Raw genomic sequence first — 20020 nt, 5'->3', positions numbered from 1 at the left:
TTTTTTTTATCATTTCCCCCTCGTAGATTTTCCCTATCGATGCCCATTGCTTCTTTAATTGTTTTATTGGAGATGAGTGTCCAGCTAGACCAGGACAGAGACCTACATACTAAATCTCTGACCAGGATAATACTTTCCTATGAGAGAGTGTTACGATACTAAGTAATTCACCATTGGTTTGAGTGACAATATGTATGCAAGTCCTAGCTATATAGGCAATGCAAGGATACTGTATGTCTGTGTCATATTCATGTTTTTTCATTTATGTTTTCATCATAAAAATATTCTTGCCTAGTGTCTACAGCTTTTTAGAAATCTCATGGGTGAGAAAAACGCATGAGTGACATTTTCAACTGCACATGGGCACAACACACTTTTTGCGCAATGCAAGTAAACAAAATCTAAGGGGAGATAATTTGCTATAAAAAATTGCTTCATTTCCTCATTATCTCCCTCCCAAATGTTTCATTTGCAACTTGGAAGGTACAACGTAATTAGTCATTAAAAAAACAAACTTATCAAATGATATTTTGTTAAGTTTTTAAAATTACAGGTGTCGGCCTTTCTATCACTTAACATCAAATAAATTATAATAGATAAGGAACATTTCAATAAGCAATTCCATCATGTAAATGATCAGTTGATAACATTGCTGTTCTGTGTTGTTTTCACTTTTCCGAGATTCCCAAATGTTTATACTGTCATGTAGCTGATCAGTTATGTGGTTGACCTAATTAGTACAAGCATTTATATGAACCATAATCAACCTTCATGATGAATCCTACTACAAAACCATCACTACACAACTGCAGCTTTCTGGGTTAAAAAAATTTGTTTATTTATCAGGGTAGTGTGATGAACATCAACTTTTGCTTTACATTATGTGATTATAATTAATTGGAGTCATAAATGGGAGACTTGTTTGCACTGATCATACATGTACAGGTTATCTCATGTCTCCTTGATTTAGAGACGTCAGGATTTCTACCTTTATGTAATTACACGTTTTTTTGGAACACATACATTACATGAAATTTAATTTGAGATATAGACAATGCAACCTTTCATTTGCAGTTTGTTCAATTTAATCAGAAAACTAACATAATTTGCTTCAGCATGCACGTGCACGTGGTGACCACATTAAAGTAGTTCAAGTATATTTGCTATTGTACAATGTGTTTGATTTCTGTAATTACTTGCTTTAATTTATTTTGTACATGCATGTAATTCATTTGTTTGAATCAAAGGTCATTGGAGGATATAAAATTGGTAATGGAATATGCTAAAATAGACCCAGCAGAAGTAAAGCCTGCTATCCAGAGCATCTACTTTTCAGAGGAGTTGGACAATGATGCTGTCAAACTATTGGAAGTAGATGACTCTGTGTTGACAGCTCTGGAGACTGGAGATGAGTAAGTATAGTGTACTAAGCAGATTTACAGGTAAAACTTAATCAGGAAGTAAAGGTAAACAAAAAAAGATCTCCTAAATATCTGTTTATTCCTGCAGGAGTATGTTATTGAGATGCATTCTTAAACAGTCTTGGATTTATGAACATGCATAGCCACATCAGGGCTTTTTCTGAGGGCTTTTTGGGGCCGTTAATGGGCCCCAGTCCCAATTGAAATTATTACATATTTAATCCAAATTCCCAATATTTGCAGTTTAATTTACTCCTGGAAAAATCCTTCCCAAATTCACCATATTTTTTTCCCAAAATGAGACAAAAAGGCCCCATCCCAAACCAGTGAGAAAAAGCTCTGCTCATTGTAGATCAAGAGTTCCTTTCAAATGATAATTTTGCTCATTGGATCATGTCTAATACACTGTTGTCATGAATCAATGATGTTTACTGGCAACTGTGTCCAGGTTAGTAATTCGAGGAGAGAAAACTGAAGGTGCAGTGCTGTGTACCGCTGGCAAGACATATGACATAAAGGAGGCAGAGATATCCAACTGCATGCTGTTACTACCAGAGATGGTTTTGAGCCAGGACCTGCCTGACAAAGGAGAACAAGTCGTCAATTACAGACAGGTCTGACTTTTAGCTGTCGTTATGTCCGACACTACTGCTTTGATTAAATATTGTGTATTATTTAGCACCACTGAAAAAAATCTTAAGTTTGCACTCTATAGACTTCTAGAGGTAAACACACTAATGTACTAGTTTGTTTCAAGGTGCAGATTTCCAGTATACTACAGTATGTTTTGTAAGATAAATACTTCCATATCAGCCATATTTCTGTTATCATTTATGATGTTATATATACATTAATAGGTAATAAGTATGAACAAACGCTGGATACCTGTCATGATACTAATGTACCTACAGTTTTACCTGGCTTATTTAATGCTCATTAACTATATGATATGAATATTCCTTCAGGTGACCTCTGTGTTACACAACTACTTCGAGCTGCGACCATGTAAACCAAAGGTGAAGAAGTTGAAGTTGTTACTGGAGAGAAACATGTACAATGGCAAGGAGAGTGAGGAGGACGAGGAGCACATGGCTCAGAAAGTAGGTCGTCCTCAGTAGACTCAGAGAATCGCCATCAGTAGGCAGTATGATATGTAGCGAAGTAGGTTGTTTTTACATCTTTTAGGTCAAGACTTTTTATTTTACACATTAAGTTGTTGAAGACCTTAGTTTGAATTTGTTTCAGAAAATTAAATTTATGATGAAAAAAGAACCAGGACATTAGATTGCTGTGGTTGCAAGGCATGTATCTGTTGTCTTTTTTCTCTTTCCTTGTCATGAAAAGCTATTGCCACTAGATAGTGCGTGGATGTATACACATGTATGTAACTGTTTATATAAAAGAATTTACCAAAAATAAGTTAGTTATCATATATGCATTCTCCATGAACACAAAATTTAAGACCTTCATTTTTAGGATTTTTTTCCCCTCAGTACACCTTCCAAGATCTCCTGAATTTAGTGCAGGCAAGTGAAGCAGAGATCACAGTAGCTCTAAAGAAACTACAGGCATGTAACCTCGAGGGTGAGTGACGTTTGATCTAGAAACAGATCGTAGTTCATTGAATGGAGGACCGTTTTTAGTTTATTCAGGTTGAAAAATAATAATGTATTGTAGCTTTAAACATACAAGTGGTATTCCTAATAGATACTATGTCAATGGAGCATACAAATTTAGAATCATTTAAATAATAGCAATAATAACAGAAAAATAAAAACGGAAGCTTCAGGCTTTTTTTTTTTGTTTTACAATTTTGAGGGAGCTGTCTGTATTGTGCTAAGATTAAAGTTGAAAGTGGTAATTGTGTTACTCTGTTACCGTTCAAATAGGTTTTGTTAGGATGTAGACTGCATATTCTCTCTCTTGTAGGGTATTGGCGTGTGTTACATTTTGATTTCTTAACCCAAGTTCTTAACCATATCATACAACTGTCGGAGGAGAATGACTGGCTGAAGAATGGTCTCCCCTTGGAAGACTGCTGCCAGACGTTAGAGGAACTCTTTCCTAGGTAATCGGGGAGTTCAGAAATTTCACTCAATTGAGAAGATTTATTTTTGGTTTCATTGTGGGAACTTTTTTGGAGTGCATTGCATATTTTGTAAAATCAATTTAAACATTCACTCAATTGAGAAGATTTATTTTTGGTTTCATTGTGGGAACTTTTTTGGAGTGCATTGCATATTTTGTAAAATCAATTTAAACATGAAATGAGTATTGGCCCTTGAACACCCCAGAAAGTCCACAAGAAAGTTCCATAGGCCCCAAGTAATTGGAATCCAAGTATAACATTATCATTGTGTTATATTGTACAACACCTGTTCAGTCTCCTATCGAATGAGGACTCTAAATAGAGGACTACATTCTAAGGATCACAGCTTTGTATAATAATGGCAGTTAGTGACTTCAACACATCTGTGATCTTAACACCAGAACTGTTTGACGTTGTAGAAGTATTCAGCCTGTCATGGATCTGTACATCCAACCTTGGAATATTAACCCACTGAGACTGTAATGTTCATCTCAGATTGTTAATGTAAATGTGAAAAATTAAAAGAAATTTATGCTAAATACTCGCTAGCCATACATCTGAAAATTTTCCCCACACTTATTATTTTGTGATTTGTGTGGTATTAATTGAACATGTGAAAAAGAAAACAATTACGGAAATAAATCCCGCTTATAGTTTACCAATCAAAATTGTGAAAGTAAAACCCCAGATGGAAATAACCATGTTTACAGTACAACATTCCACATTAGCTAGGTGGAATAGCTATTAGCAACAAGATAATGTCTTGTTCAAGGATCCAAATAGTGGACTTAATAGCAGACAGGTGATCACACACTTAAAATTAGCTTGCAGCCCTGTTGTAGAAAGTTAAATAAAAGTGTTCACCATATTAAATTATACATATAATAACTTGTTACCGGATACTGAATGACTGTTGATTTGTGTTGCAGGCCAGTTATAGAACATGTCATTAATTGTTACGCAGACAAAATGTCCTCAACAACTAATACTGAAGATGAAGACTCCCGCATGGAAATAGGTAACTCTTTGTCAGAATGATATATAGATACAAGGCTTAGACAAAACCACAGAGTATGTCAGAATGATATATATACGTACAAGACTTAGACAAAACCACAGAGTATGTCAGAATGATATATACGTACAAGACTTAGACAAAACCACAGAGTAAATAGGTAACTCTTTGTCAGAATGATATATAGATACAAGGCTTAGACAAAACCACAGAGTATGTCAGAATGATATATATACGTACAAGACTTAGACAAAACCACAGAGTATGTCAGAATGATATATATACGTACAAGACTTAGACAAAACCACAGAGTATGTCAGAATGATATATATACGTACAAGACTTAGACAAAACCACAGAGTATGTCAGAATGATATATACGTACAAGACTTAGACAAAACCACAGAGTATGTCAGAATGATATACATATGTATACGTACAAGACTTAGACAAAACCACAGAGTAAATAGGTAACTCTTTGTCAGAATGATATATAGATACAAGGCTTAGACAAAACCACAGAGTATGTCAGAATGATATATATACGTACAAGACTTAGACAAAACCACAGAGTATGTCAGAATGATATATATACGTACAAGACTTAGACAAAACCACAGAGTATGTCAGAATGATATATACGTACAAGACTTAGACAAAACCACAGAGTATGTCAGAATGATGTATACGTACAAGACTTAGACAAAACCACAGAGTATGTCGGAATGATGTATACGTACAAGACTTAGACAAAACCACTGAGTATGTCAGAATGATGTATACGTACAAGACTTAGACAAAACCACAGAGTATGTCAGAATGATATATACGTACAAGACTTAGACAAAACCACAGAGTATGTCAGAATGATGTATACGTACAAGACTTAGACAAAACCACTGAGTATGTCATAATGATATATACGTACAAGACTTAGACAAAACCACAGAGTATGTCAGAATGATATATATACGTACAAGACTTAGACAAAACCACAAAGTATGTCAGAATGATATATATACGTACAAGACTTGGACAAAACCACAGAGTATGGCAGAAATAACCTGTTTTTGATATAACATTGGAAACTTGTTTTAATATACCAGTGGAATTACTGATCATTACATCTCATAGTTGTGTGGCAATATTTAAGCAATGAACGATGTTTTTAATGTTGTTATAGTTGATATGGCAGCAAGATGTATGGTGAGCATATGCGGCATGGAAACCATAATTGCCCACCATACATCTTGTTGCCATATCGACTATAACAACATTAAAACCATTGTTCAATACTTATATTTACATTGCCTCACCATTTCCCTTCAATTTAACTGAATCAACAAACAAATTTAATACCGCCTGTATTTTTAGATGTCAAATGACAAAAAAAAATCAGCTGAAAAAAACATTGTGTTGAAGATGAACATGATTACCAACATGTTTTGTTTCTTTCAATGTTTAATTTCGTATATTTGACATTAAACATACAAAATACATTTTTAAATTGATAAACTGAAGCAAAACAATGTTTTCATGTTGAGCTGTGGAAATTGAAGGTGGAACTCTTAAAGAAACCCGGTGTATTATGGTATTTTGATCCCCATGGTAAATTGATTCCGAGGTCAAAATTCCATAATGGTAACCCCCCCCCCCCCCCCCCCCCCCCCCCCATACTTAAGTCACTCTAACATGATTTTCATATATTATTTAACATATTTTTATATATTACAACAAATTAGTATTGTATGATTATAAACAGTACAAATTTGGATGTGTAGGTTGGCTATAGAGTGAAATATAGGTAAATACTTGAGGATGGGAGTAAATGGAGAAGTAAAGCTTTTTATCATTTTTTTGGTAATATTAAGTGACTTCTTTTCACTAAACCTTTATCAGTACACATCAATTCATTATTCTATAAATCTTAACAACAACAACATTGGTCTGGGATAAGTGATTTCCATGCGAGTCATTTAGGAGGGAGGGGGGGGGGGGGGTCACTTGACCCCTTCCTCCTCCTTACATGACTTACATCAAAATCACTTACCTTAGACCAATTTAGATTTGTTATAATGTATCGATTGATGAATTGAAGTTTACTGAAAAATGTTAATCATCAAAAAAATGACAAAATACTTTATTTCACTATGGTCATGGTAAAGTGACTCCCAGCTTGAAATGATCTATCCCAAACTAATATTGTAAATACTTTGTTTTGATGCTCCTACTCCTTCTTCCTCCTTACATGACTACATCAAAATCTTATACAACATTGTTTTAATAAAAAAAATATGTTGAATAATATATGAAAAAAACAAGTTATGGTGACCCTTTTTTTGGGGGGGGGGGGGGGGGGGGGGGGTCACTTTACCAAGAGGGATTCATTTTACCATAGTGTTATTTTGACCCCGGGTCATTTAACCATGATTCAAAATACCATGCTACACCGGGATATTTTTAAGTGTCACTTGATTATACAGTCGAACCCGGTTATATTGAAATGCTCGGGAAATGAAAAAAATACTTCAAATTAACCGGTTTTCAATATAACCGGGATCCAGCCTTTTGCCGACATATTTCAGTACCGCGCTACATCAAACAGCACACCATTGTTCAATATACTAGAAATTGATTTTACTTAGTCAGTATTTACAATCGGTTCCAAATTTATAATAGTTTCACAGTTTATTAAAAATAATGTTAAGCTCGACGGGAGAAGTCTTCGACTGTTGCTTGTTTTTGTTTATGTTGAGTTCATGGACACACGTGAGAACAGTTTCCGGTACATCCGGGGTACTTTCTACCGTCTGAAATCGGACATGTGCGTCGATGATAGATGGATTTTCACGAATTGTTTTAGGGTCGTTGTCAATATCACTGTTCTGGTTACGTTATCATTTTCTGTCGAATCCCTAAATGGCCTCGTCATTTGTAATTGTCTCGCGTGTAGTTAAATGAGAGTCAATTTCGATGTATATATATGTATTCGTAAACAAATACAGAATCATGCTCATAACGAACGCATTTAATGATTAAAAGTCACAATATATTTGTATTGTGTAAATCAGCATATCATTAGCTCACCTGGACCGAAGGTCCGGTGAGCTTATGCCATGGTGCGGCGTCCGGCGTCCGTCGTCCGTCAACATTTGCTTCAAATCGCTACTAGTCATAAAGTTCTTATTGGATTTTGACCAAATTTGGTCAGAAACATCCTTGGCAGAAGGGGATCAGATTTTGCATAAATGGTGACTCTGACCCCCAAGGGGCCTGAGGGGCGGGGCCCAATAGGGGAAATTGAGGCAATTCCTTTAAATCGCTACTAGTCATAAAGTTATGAATGGATTTGAACCCAATTTGGTCAGAAACATCCTTTGGGGAAGGGGAACAGATTTTGCATAAATGGTGACTCTGACCCCCAAGGGGCCAAAGGGGCGGGGCCTAATGGGGAAATAGAGGTAATTTCTTCAAATCGCTACTAGTCATAAAGTTATGAATGGATTTGAACCCAATTTGGTCAGAAACATCCTTCGGGGAAGGGGATCAGATTTTGCATAAATGGTGACTCTGACCCCCAAGGGGCCTGAGGGGCGGGGCCCAATAGGGGAAATTAAGGCAATTCCTTTAAATCGCTACTAGTCACAAAGTTATGAATGGATTTGAACCCAATTTGGTCAGAAACATCCTTTGGGGAAGGGGAACAGATTTTGCATAAATGGTGACTCTGACCCCCAAGGGGCCAAAGGGGCGGGGCCTAATGGGGAAATAGAGGTAATTCCTTCAAATCGCTACTAGTCATAAAGTTATGAATGGATTTGAACCCAATTTGGTCAGAAACATCCTTTGGGGAAGGGGAACAGATTTTGCATAAATGGTTACTCTGACCCCCAAGGGGCCAAAGGGGCGGGGCCTAATGGGGAAATAGAGGTAATTCCTTCAAATCGCTACTAGTCATAAAGTTATGAATGGATTTGAACCCAGTTTGGTCAGAAACATCCTTCGGGGAAGGGGATCAGATTTTGCATAAATGGTGACTCTGACCCCCAAGGGGCCTGAAGGGCAGGGCCCAATAGGGGAAATTAAGGCAATTCCTTTAAATCGCTACTAGTCATAAAGTTATGAATGGATTTGAACCCAATTTGGTCAGAAACATCCTTTGGGGAAGGGGAACAGATTTTGCATAAATGGTGACTCTGACCCCCAAGGGGCCAAAGGGGCGGGGCCTAATGGGGAAATAGAGGTAATTCCTTCAAATCGCTACTAGTCATAAAGTTATGAATGGATTTGAACCCAATTTGGTCAGAAACATCCTTCGGGGAAGGGGATCAGATTTTGCATAAATGGTTACTCTGACCCCCAAGGGGCAAAAGGGGCGGGGCCTAATGGGGAAATAGATGTAATTCCTTCAAATCGCTACTTGTCATAAAGTTATGAATGGATTTGAACCCAATTTGGTCAGAAACATCCTTCGGGGAAGGGGATCAGATTTTGCATAAATGGTGACTTTGACCCCAAGAGGCCTGAGGGGCAGGGCCCAATAGGGGAAATTAAGGCAATTCCTTTAAATCGCTACTAGTCATAAAGTTATGAATGGATTTGAACCCAATTTGGTCAGAAACATCCTTTGGGGAAGGGGAACAGATATTGCATAAATGGTGACTCTGACCCCCAAGGGGCCAAAGGGGCGGGGCCTAATGGGATAATAGAGGTAATTTCTTCAAATCGCTACTAGTCATAAAGTTATGAATGGATTTGAACCCAATTTGGTCAGAAACATCCTTCGGGGAAGGGGATCAGATTTTGCATAAATGGTGACTCTGACCCCCAAGGGGCCTGAGGGGCGGGGCCCAATAGGGGAAATTAAGGCAATTCCTTTAAATCGCTACTAGTCATAAAGTTATGAATGGATTTGAACCCAATTTGGTCAGAAACATCCTTTGGGGAAGGGGAACAGATTTTGCATAAATGGTGACTCTGACCCCCAAGGGGCCAAAGGGGCGGGGCCTAATGGGGAAATAGAGGTAATTCCTTCAAATCGCTACTAGTCATAAAGTTATGAATGGATTTGAACCCAATTTGGTCAGAAACATCCTTCGGGGAAGGGGATCAGATTTTGCATAAATGGTGACTCTGACCCCCAAGGGGCCTGAGGGGCAGGGCCCAATAGGGGAAATTAAGGCAATTCCTTTAAATCGCTACTAGTCATAAAGTTATGAATGGATTTGAACCCAATTTGGTCAGAAACATCTTTTGGGGAAGGGGAACAGATTTTGCATAAATGGTGACTCTGACCCCCAAGGGGCCAAAGGGGCGGGGCCTAATGGGGAAATAGAGGTAATTCCTTCAAATCGCTACTAGTCCTAAAGTTATGAATGGATTTGAACCCAATTTGGTCAGAAACATCCTTTGGGGAAGGGGAACAGATTTTGCATAAATGGTGACTCTGACCCCCAAGGGGCCAAAGGGGCGGGGCCTAATGGGGAAATAGAGGTAATTCCTTCAAATCGCTACTAGTCATAAAGTTATGAATGGATTTGAACCCAATTTGGTCAGAAACATCCTTTGGGGGAAGGGGATCAGATTTTGCATAAATGGTGACTCTGACCCCCAAGGGGCCTGAGGGGCAGGGCCCAATAGGGGAAATTAAGGCAATTCCTTTAAATCGCTACTAGTCATAAAGTTATGAATGGATTTGAACCCAATTTGGTCAGAAACATCTTTTGGGGAAGGGGAACAGATTTTGCATAAATGGTGACTCTGACCCCCAAGGGGCCAAAGGGGCGGGGCCTAATGGGGAAATAGAGGTAATTCCTTCAAATCGCTACTAGTCCTAAAGTTATGAATGGATTTGAACCCAATTTGGTCAGAAACATCCTTTGGGGAAGGGGAACAGATTTTGCATAAATGGTTACTCTGACCCCCAAGGGGCCAAAGGGGCGGGGCCTAATGGGGAAATAGAGGTAATTCCTTCAAAACGCTACTAGTCATAAAGTTATGAATGGATTTGAACCCAATTTGGTCAGAAACATCCTTTGGGGGAAGGGGAACAGATTTTGCATAAATGGTGACTCTGACCCCCAAGGGGCCTGAGGGGCGGGGCCCAATAGGGGAAATTAAGGCAATTCCTTTAAATCGCTACTAGTCATAAAGTTATGAATGGATTTGAACCCAATTTGGTCAGAAACATCCTTTGGAGATGGGGAATAGATTTTGCATAAATGGTGACTCTGACCCCCAAGGGGCCAAAGGGGCGGGGTCTAATGGGGAAATAGAGGTAAGTTATAAATGCATGTTGTAAACTCAGAGAGTCTGGACTTCATTATTTCTTTAAAGCAGTTGGGATCCCCATGCTATAACCATAAATAGCATTGTTTGAGGTTAACAAACAAAAGGAATTGAACATGAACATTATTTTGACATTTGGTCAAATCCAACCAGGTGAGCGATACAGGCCCCATGGGCCTCTTGTTTTACCTATCTATTGATCGGACGCACGTACCGAAACGGCCGGTAATTATATAATCTAAGCCAGTCGTGGCGACTTTCAATTTAAGCAATACATAAACAATGGTTTAGCATTGCCAGGGGCAATAATTTCCTTTCAAATAAAGCGATATTTCAAATAAACCGATTTCAAAATAACCGATGAAACAATACCAAGACAAAGAAGGCATTTGGACGGGGCTCTTATTTCACTTCAAATTAAACGATATTTCAATATATCCGATTTCAAATTAAGTGGGTTCGACTGTATGTGAATACACTGCTCAGGATTGCTATTTTGGTGATTGTCTTTAACCTGACAAAAGGCATTATTTGACTCAACAATCTGTGGAACGCGAGAAACCAGCTGTTTTTAACTAACCCACAGATGTTGATGTACTGTAAATCTAAGACAATTGTATTGATGAATCTCCTATTTGGCTGTATACAATGATAACCCACAGATGTTAATGTACAAGCCCGAGACTACTGTATTGACTGGTAAGAGTGGAAGTAGCTCCTGATCTACTCCACTCTGTAGCATGCTGGTCTTATGTTTTATACTCTCTGTAATGTTGTTTCAGATACAGCCTTTTACACACTGAATGAGGACAAAATATGCAAATTCTTTGCTGAGCTGTGTCTTCGAAATTCTGGAAAAGTACGTGATTTTATTTGATAGCTTTGATTTTTAGCCCACGGTCATCAGATGGTGGGCTATTCAAATTGCCCTGCATCCCTTGTCTGTGATCCTTCCATTAGTCCATCCCTCCTTAAACAATTCAGAAAGTACTAAAGGGATCTTTCAAAAAATTCATATGTAAGTTCCGCCTGGTCCCTAGCTGTGCATATTGCATTTTTAGACTGATCGGGAAACAACATGGTAACAGACAGCCATCTTGGATTTTGACAATTGAAGGTTGTTATCGCTATTCTCAGAAAATACGAAAGGGATCTTCCTAAATTTCTTATGTAAATTTCCCTTGGTCCCTTGTTGTGCACATTGTATTTTGGGACAGATCGGAAAACAACATGGCCGACAGGCAGTCATCTTGGATTTTGGTAATTGCGGATTGCTCTTGCTATATCGTGTTATATAAAGTAATTAAATGTTTTGAAAGAACAGTGAAAGAAGGGAAAAGAAAAGATCAGTCTTTCATTTGATTTATATGGATCATTCAATGGTGGGCGCCAAGATCCCTCTGGGATCTCTTGTTACATATGTAACAGAGCGCATGATCAATTAGATTTAAATCACTACCTCCGCTAGGGATCGAACTCGGGACCTCTGGCTTACTAGTCTCATGCTCAACGGATCAAGTTAAAAAAAAAATCTCTCTGGCCAAGTGGTATATTACGGCTAGTATTTACCAGGGTTACATACATCTGTGCGTGTAAATATTTTTGAGAATACTAGTTTAAGAAAATCCAGTTGAGTATTGAACAGATTGTGAACGTAACAAGTTCTTACATAAATGCTTTGATATGTTTTAACAGTTTAACCTACAAGAGTTCTTATCTGTGTGGGAGCAGAGTGTACCAACAGGGATGAAGACATATCTTCACCAAGTAGAGGTACTGTGTCTTTTAATAACCTTGTTATGATAATGATCCTTATTTTCAGTTTTTGCTTTATGAAAGATGAAAGTTTTTAACGTCAGGATGCCTTTGGCACCTGCCGTTATAGTCGTGGGTAAATGTTGTTAATCACACATTTGTTTCCAGCTAACAACTTCTCTTTTCTGTAATACAAATGATATTCATCCGCAGCCACATATAGTTCCTATTTTAACACAGCAATTATTGACACGATTTAACCGATGGTTCCCGTGTTTACTGCAATTACTTAAAATGAAATATGGATTTTCGGTGTTCTAAACTATTTTAGACTATAAATATAACATTTTCCTCATTAGTATATGCAATTTTGTTGGCGAAGGATTACGTAGTTCTGTCTCCATCCTGCCTTGAAAACGAAAGTAAAAAAATTCAGTTTGATCGTCGTGGAAATTTACATGCGTCCACAGAGAAGCTGTCCACATGTCTTAGACTCATAAAAGCTGTTCATCCTGAGATCATATGCAGGAACATTTCATATAAGCCTAAAACCAACCGTGTTTACGTAGTCAAATGTTTACAAATCTATAAATAGTTCTGCAGCGAAACAGGGATAACTTCAGCTGTCACGTGACTAATCACGTGATCATCAGCCAAAATGGCAGTTATGTCTAATGTAATTAAACCAGCGACCGTTCACAGTTTCATATTTATTTGTATGTCGCTAGAATACGCAAGAAATGTCAACAGGAATTGATGGCAAGTTGTAACAAACTACAATGTCGTTTTTCATGAGGATTTTGTTAAATTAGATTATTATTCGTTTATTTGAAAAGAATCTAACGATTATGATCCGTGACTGATCATGATGTACCACAGTACTAGCATTTTGTTTGTCAAAACTGTAGGCCTATATATGTCTCGTCGGACAGCGTGACCGACAGCACGACCGTAGTTTTATATCGGAGGTGAAATATGCATTTTCGATGTTACTAGGGGTAATAAAATAGGTGTTTGCTAGGCCTAATTAACATCTTATGGTATAGATAAAAAAACTTAGGGTGTGTACATCATGGATTATATCTCTGGTTGTACAGTACATGTAACTGTTAATAAACCGTCCTTCAGTTGATTTTTTTTCAAGTTTACAAGCAGCTTTACTGATTCAGAAGTACATGTATATCAATAATCTTCCACAAACATTAAATAATTAGGTCAGAGAAAGAACTATACTCAGCTATTGGAAACTTTTCAGCAGATAAATATGTTAATCATACATGTTTTCTTTAATATATATATACGGTAATAGGAATAACCAGATTAAGACATTTCATCTAATACAAATGTAGCTGTCTAACTATAAATTCAATTTTAAATTTTTTATTTTATGACCTCAGACCCTGACATTTCTTAGGGCCTTTGGCCCTTTGATTTTAGTTAAATTCAGGCATAATTGAAGTGTCACGAGCATAACTGTTTAACAATTAAAACAAATAATTAGAACTGTAAGCCAATTGCTAACTAATACATACACCCTGAACCATCAACCCAGCAAGTTCATAGATACCCATTACAATTAGGGCTACCGCGGTTAACCGGTATATTCGTATATCACAATCCAGTGTCAAAACATATTGCAACACGATATAGCACTGTTCCAGTTTGTTGTGATATGATTTCAATGATGGTACCCACCTAAGAAGTTAGCTCAGTTTCTTCAAAGAACTACAGCAGACAAATTTCGTGTATAGTAGATTGACTCCGTATAAGAGTTGGGCAAAATAGAATTACCACTACAGTAATGGAATTTCAATTACTGTGGTCAAACTTTGGGTGAAAAACAAGAAATTCCTGGTTTTTTTTGGCTCATTCACTCAATTTCGGAATTGACATGTGTTTTATATTTATTTGAGGAAGTCAAGTCAGGCTTGGCAAGATATTTAAAAAGATATGAGCTTGCAATTTGTTTGAACAGAAAATATCTTTGTTGACAAAAACGTTTTGGACAAGGTATAGTGACAATGTTTAAATTGAATAATTTTATGATGATGTTACAGCCTATATATGTCATAGTGGTTTACTTATTTGACACATTGTGCAGGGTATGGCACTGATCGATCGTAGCAGTAAGCCGGAGGTCATATGGTACTTTCCTGTTGAAAATCTCCCAGAGGATGTCGCTGAACGTTTTGATGCACTCTTCAGGACTCGGGAAAAGTGGACTTTAGATGAAATCTCACCATTTGTTCGGCAAGTATCAAATAACAGTATGGATATTTGAGATGTATTTACTTTAAGGATTTTACAAGCTTAAGAAAGCAAAATAGTCTATTTTTGTTTGAAGTGTATAATTTAGACCTGATAAGGAACACACACAGTAATTTTTCTTTCTTTTTTTAAAATTTAAGCACCCAAAACATTAGAATAAGATTACCATTATAATATCATGCATAGACTATAGGGATGTATTAGCAATATATCACATATACTGGTCGATATTATAAATACTCATTCTCGGTCCTTAATTAATACACTACAAAATAATCATCTAGATTCAAATATTTGCTTATTCTTTGATTCATCTTTTGTAACTAAACAGAAAAAATCATTGTTGGTGTCAAAATTTCAGATAAAGAAGGATTTTAATATTAAAGCTGGAATTATTATGTACTGGTGTTATGTGTGGAGAAATGTTTTCAAATTGTTTTGATAAGATTGGGAAACTGAATATGGAAGAAAGGACATTGAAATATTGTACAGATGTTGGGGCAAGGTAAATTCACTTCTGTGTTGGTAAGCAGGTAGAAGTTTAAAAGGTGTGAGTTGGAACTAGTATATATAGTACTTGTATTATATCAAAGTCACTGGCTGAGGTATATAACAACATAATGTATTTATTTTATACAGTGACCTGACGACAGTGAAGGTAGATGTAGGAGGATTACTGCTCAAATACGCACGTTCTTCGTTACAGAACGGTATCAAGGTGTTCAACTCCAGAAAAATTGTCTCTTGAGAGCATACACCATAATTGTATCTGTTGGCAGCAAACTTTGTTGGTACGCATTCCTCATTACAGGACTAAAAATTGTGGAACAATTTGAATTGTGCTCAACTGAATTGATGCCAGGCAATTAAATTGTGAATAGAGATTGTTTTAGTTTGACTTATTTTTCAAGAATTAGTGATTTGGGTTTGTTGGGAGATATACATGTAGTACATATGAACACTGATCATTAGTGATTTTTTTTTTTTTCGGAGATGTAGTCCCTAGTTATGCATATTTCATTTTGGGACCAGCATGAAAACAACATGGCCAACAGGCAGCCATCTTGGAATTTGACAATTGAAGTTTGATATCCCTATTTCTCAGAAAGCACTGAAGGGATCTTTCTCAAGTTTCATATGTGAGTTCAACTTTGTCCCTTTTTGTGCATATTGCATTTAAGGACTGATCAGAGAACAGCACGCCAAGAGACAGCACTCTTGGATTTTGACAATTAATTTATTTTACTGCTAGTTTTGAACAAGTACTGAAGGGATATATAGGTTTCAATTGGTCCCAAGTTGTGCCTAGTAATCATTACTGTGTTACCTATAAGTTAAGGTGGTATGCCCCAGTAATCATTACTGTGTTACCTATAAGTTAAGGTGGTATGCCCCAATAATCATTACTGTGTTACCTATAAGTTAAGGTTGTATGCCCCAGTAATCAGTACTGTGTTACCTATAAGTTAAGGTTGTATGCCCCAGTAATCATTACTGTGTTACCTTTATGTTAAGGTTGTATGCCCCAGTAATCATTACTGTGTTACCTATAAGTTAAGGTTGTATGCCCCAGTAATCATAACTGTATTACCTACAAGTTAAGGTTGTATGCCCCAGTAATCATTTCTGTGTTACCCATAAGTTAAGGTTGTATGTCCAGTAATCATTACTTTGTTCCTATAAGTTAAGGTGGTATGCCCCAGTAATCATTACTGTGTTACCTATAAGTTAAGGTTGTATGCCCCAGAAATCATTACTATGTTACCTATAAGTTAAGGTTGTATGTCCAGTAAACATTACTGTGTTACCTATAAGTTAAGGTTGTATGCCCCAGTAATCATTACTGTGTTACCTATAAGTTAAGGTTGTATGCCCCAGTAATCATAACTGTGTTACCTATAAGTTAAGGTTGTATGCCCCAGTAATCATTAATGTGTTACCTATAAGTTAAGGTTGTATGCCCCAGTAATCATTACTGTGTTACCTTTAAGTTAAGGTTGTATGCCCCAGTAATCATTGCTGTGTTACCTATAAGTTAAGGTTGTATGCCCCAGTAATCATTTCTGTGTTACCTATAAGTTAAAGTGGTATGTCCAGTAATCATTACTGTGTTACCTATAAGTTAAGGTTGTATGCCCCAGTAATCATTACTGTGTTACCTATAAGTTAAGGTTGTATGCCCCAGTAATCATTACTGTGTTACCTATAAGTTAAGGTTGTATGCCCCAGTAATCATTACTGTGTTACCTATAAGTTAAGGTTGTATGCCCCAGTAATCAGTACTGTGTTACCTATAAGTTAAGGTTGTATGCCCCAGTAATCATTGCTGTGTTACCTATAAGTTAAAGTGGTATGTCCAGTAATCATTACTGTGTTACCTATAAGTTAAGGTTGTATGCCCCAGTAATCATTACTGTGTTACCTATAAGTTAAGGTTGTATGCCCCAGTAATCATTTCTGTGTTACCTATAAGTTAAGGTTGTATGCCCCAGTAATCATTACTGTGTTACCTATAAGTTTAAAGTGGTATGTCCCAGTAATGATTACTGTGTTACCTATAAGTTAAGGTTGTATGCCCCAGTAATCATTACTGTGTTACCTATAAGTTAAGGTTGTATGCCCCAGTAATCATTACTGTGTTACCTATAAGTTAAGGTTGTATGCCCCAGTAATCATTACTGTGTTACCTATAAGTTAAGGTTGTATGCCCCAGTATCATTACTGTGTTACCTATAAGTTAAGGTTGTATGCCCCAGTAATCATTACTGTGTTACCTATAAGTTAAGGTTGTATGCCCCAGTAATCATTGCTGTGTTACCTATAAGTTAAGGTTGTATGCCCCAGTGATCATTACTGTGTTACCTATAAGTTAAGGTTGTATGCCCCAGTTATCATTACTGTGTTACCTATAAGTTAAGGTTGTATGCCCCAGTAATCATTACTGTGTTACCTATAAGTTAAGGTTGTATGCCCCAGTAATCATTACTGTGTTACCTATAAGTTAAGGTTGTATGCCCCAGTAATCATTACTGTGTTACCTATAAGTTAAGGTTGTATGCCCCAGTAATCATTACTGTGTTACCTATAAGTTAAGGTTGTATGCCCCAGTAATCAGTACTGTGTTACCTATAAGTTAAGGTTGTATGCCCCAGTAATCATTGCTGTGTTACCTATAAGTTAAAGTGGTATGTCCAGTAATCATTACTGTGTTACCTATAAGTTAAGGTTGTATGCCCCAGTAATCATTACTGTGTTACCTATAAGTTAAGGTTGTATGCCCCAGTAATCATTGCTGTGTTACCTATAAGTTAAGGTTGTATGCCCCAGTAATCATTACTGTGTTACCTATAAGTTAAAGTGGTATGTCCAGTAATCATTACTGTGTTACCTATAAGTTAAGGTTGTATGCCCCAGTAATCATTACTGTGTTACCTATAAGTTAAGGTTGTATGCCCCAGTAATCATTACTGTGTTACCTATAAGTTAAGGTTGTATGCCCCAGTAATCATTACTGTGTTACCTATAAGTTAAGGTTGTATGCCCCAGTAATCATTACTGTGTTACCTATAAGTTAAGGTTGTATGCCCCAGTAATCAGTACTGTGTTACCTATAAGTTAAGGTTGTATGCCCCAGTAATCATTGCTGTGTTACCTATAAGTTAAGGTTGTATGCCCCAGTTATCATTACTGTGTTACCTATAAGTTAAGGTTGTATGCCCCAGTAATCATTACTGTGTTACCTATAAGTTAAGGTTGTATGCCCCAGTAATCATTACTGTTACCTGTAAGTTGGTTATCACTCTCAGTATGATGAGTCACCTGTTATCAATAACGGAGGTCAGCATGACAGGTCAGTGTAGTCCGATTATTTATACCTTGACCCAACAGGTGGTTTGTATAAATAAACAAACATCAGACACTATTACACTGGGAATATCTCCTTTTGTGTTAGTTGATATAGAGATATCAGTATGCATTGTATAAAAACTTTCATAAAATCAGGTCGCCACAAAGGACTATATTTTGTTCGCCCACAGCTTCATAAAAATTCTAACCCATCAATTATACACTGATTTTAATTCTTGAATGCTTCCCTGATGCTATGTGATTGTTATTTTTACTTTTCATTTTGGACTACAATGGTAAGATGCAGTTTGCACAGGGACATGTATAGTCTGTATTTACGGGGACATGTATAGTCTGTATTCACGGGGACATGTCTAGTCTGTATTCACGGGGACATTTATAGTCTGTATTCACGGGGACATGTCTAGTCTGTATTCACGGGGACATGTCCCGTCTGTATTCACGGGGACATGTCTAGTCTGTATTCACGGGGACATGTCTAGTCTGTATTCACGGGGACAGGTCCAGTCTGTATTCACAGGGACATGTCTAGTCTGTATTCACAGGGACAGGTCTAGTCTGTATTCACAAGGACATGTCTAGTCTGTATTCACGGGGACATGTCTGTATTCACGGGGACATGTATAGTCTGTATTCACGTGGACATGTCTAGTCTGTTTTCATGGGGACATGTCTAGTCTGTATTCACGGGGACATGTCCAGTCTGTATTCACGTGGATATGTATAGTCTGTATTCACAGGGACATGTCCAGTCTATATTCACGGTGACATGTCTAGTCTGTATTCACGGGGACATGTCTAGTCTGTATTCACAGGTACATGTCCAGTCTGTATTCACAGGGACATGTCTAGTCTGTATTCACGGGGACATGTCTAGTCTGTATTCACGGGGACATGTCTGTATTCACGGGGACAGGTCCAGTCTGTATTCACAGGGACATGTCCAGTCTGTATTCACGGGGACAGGTCTAGTCTGTATTCACTATTCACAGGAACATGTCTTGTCTATATTCACGGGGACATGTCCAGTCTGTATTCACGGGGACTTGTCTAGTCTGTATTCACGGGGACATGTCTAGTCTGTATTCACGTGGACATGTCTAGTCTGTATTCACAGGGACATGTATAGTCTGTATTTACGGGGGCATGTCCAGTCTGTATTCACGGGGACAGGTGTAGTCTGTATTCACGGGGACATGTCTAGTCTGTATTCACGGGGACATGTATAGTCTGTATTCACAGGGACATGTCTAGTCTGTATTCACGGGGACATGTCCAGTCTATTCACAGGGACATGTCTAGTCTGTATTCACGAGC

The 20020-nt window shown here is 37.4% G+C and overlaps 1 protein-coding gene across 1 annotated transcript; it reads left to right on the top strand.

The window, feature by feature from the left end:
- Positions 1 to 1247: 1247 nt before the first annotated feature.
- On the top strand, positions 1248 to 15720 carry LOC117318356 (sister chromatid cohesion protein DCC1-like; the record flags this gene model as incomplete). Its single annotated transcript, XM_033873359.1, is given in 10 exon segments — positions 1248 to 1412; positions 1870 to 2035; positions 2387 to 2521; positions 2915 to 3005; positions 3351 to 3489; positions 4440 to 4528; positions 11596 to 11672; positions 12509 to 12586; positions 14670 to 14818; positions 15476 to 15720. Coding segments are annotated over 10 exon segments (1198 nt in total), but the record flags the coding sequence as incomplete, so codon positions are not given.
- Positions 15721 to 20020: the final 4300 nt, after the last annotated feature.

Source organism: Pecten maximus, unplaced genomic scaffold (assembly GCF_902652985.1).
Source record: "Pecten maximus unplaced genomic scaffold, xPecMax1.1, whole genome shotgun sequence".
Classification (NCBI taxonomy): Eukaryota; Metazoa; Mollusca; class Bivalvia; order Pectinida; family Pectinidae; genus Pecten; species Pecten maximus.
The sequence above is the reverse complement of the archived record's forward strand: the minus strand, read 5'-3'. Positions and strand labels throughout refer to the sequence as shown.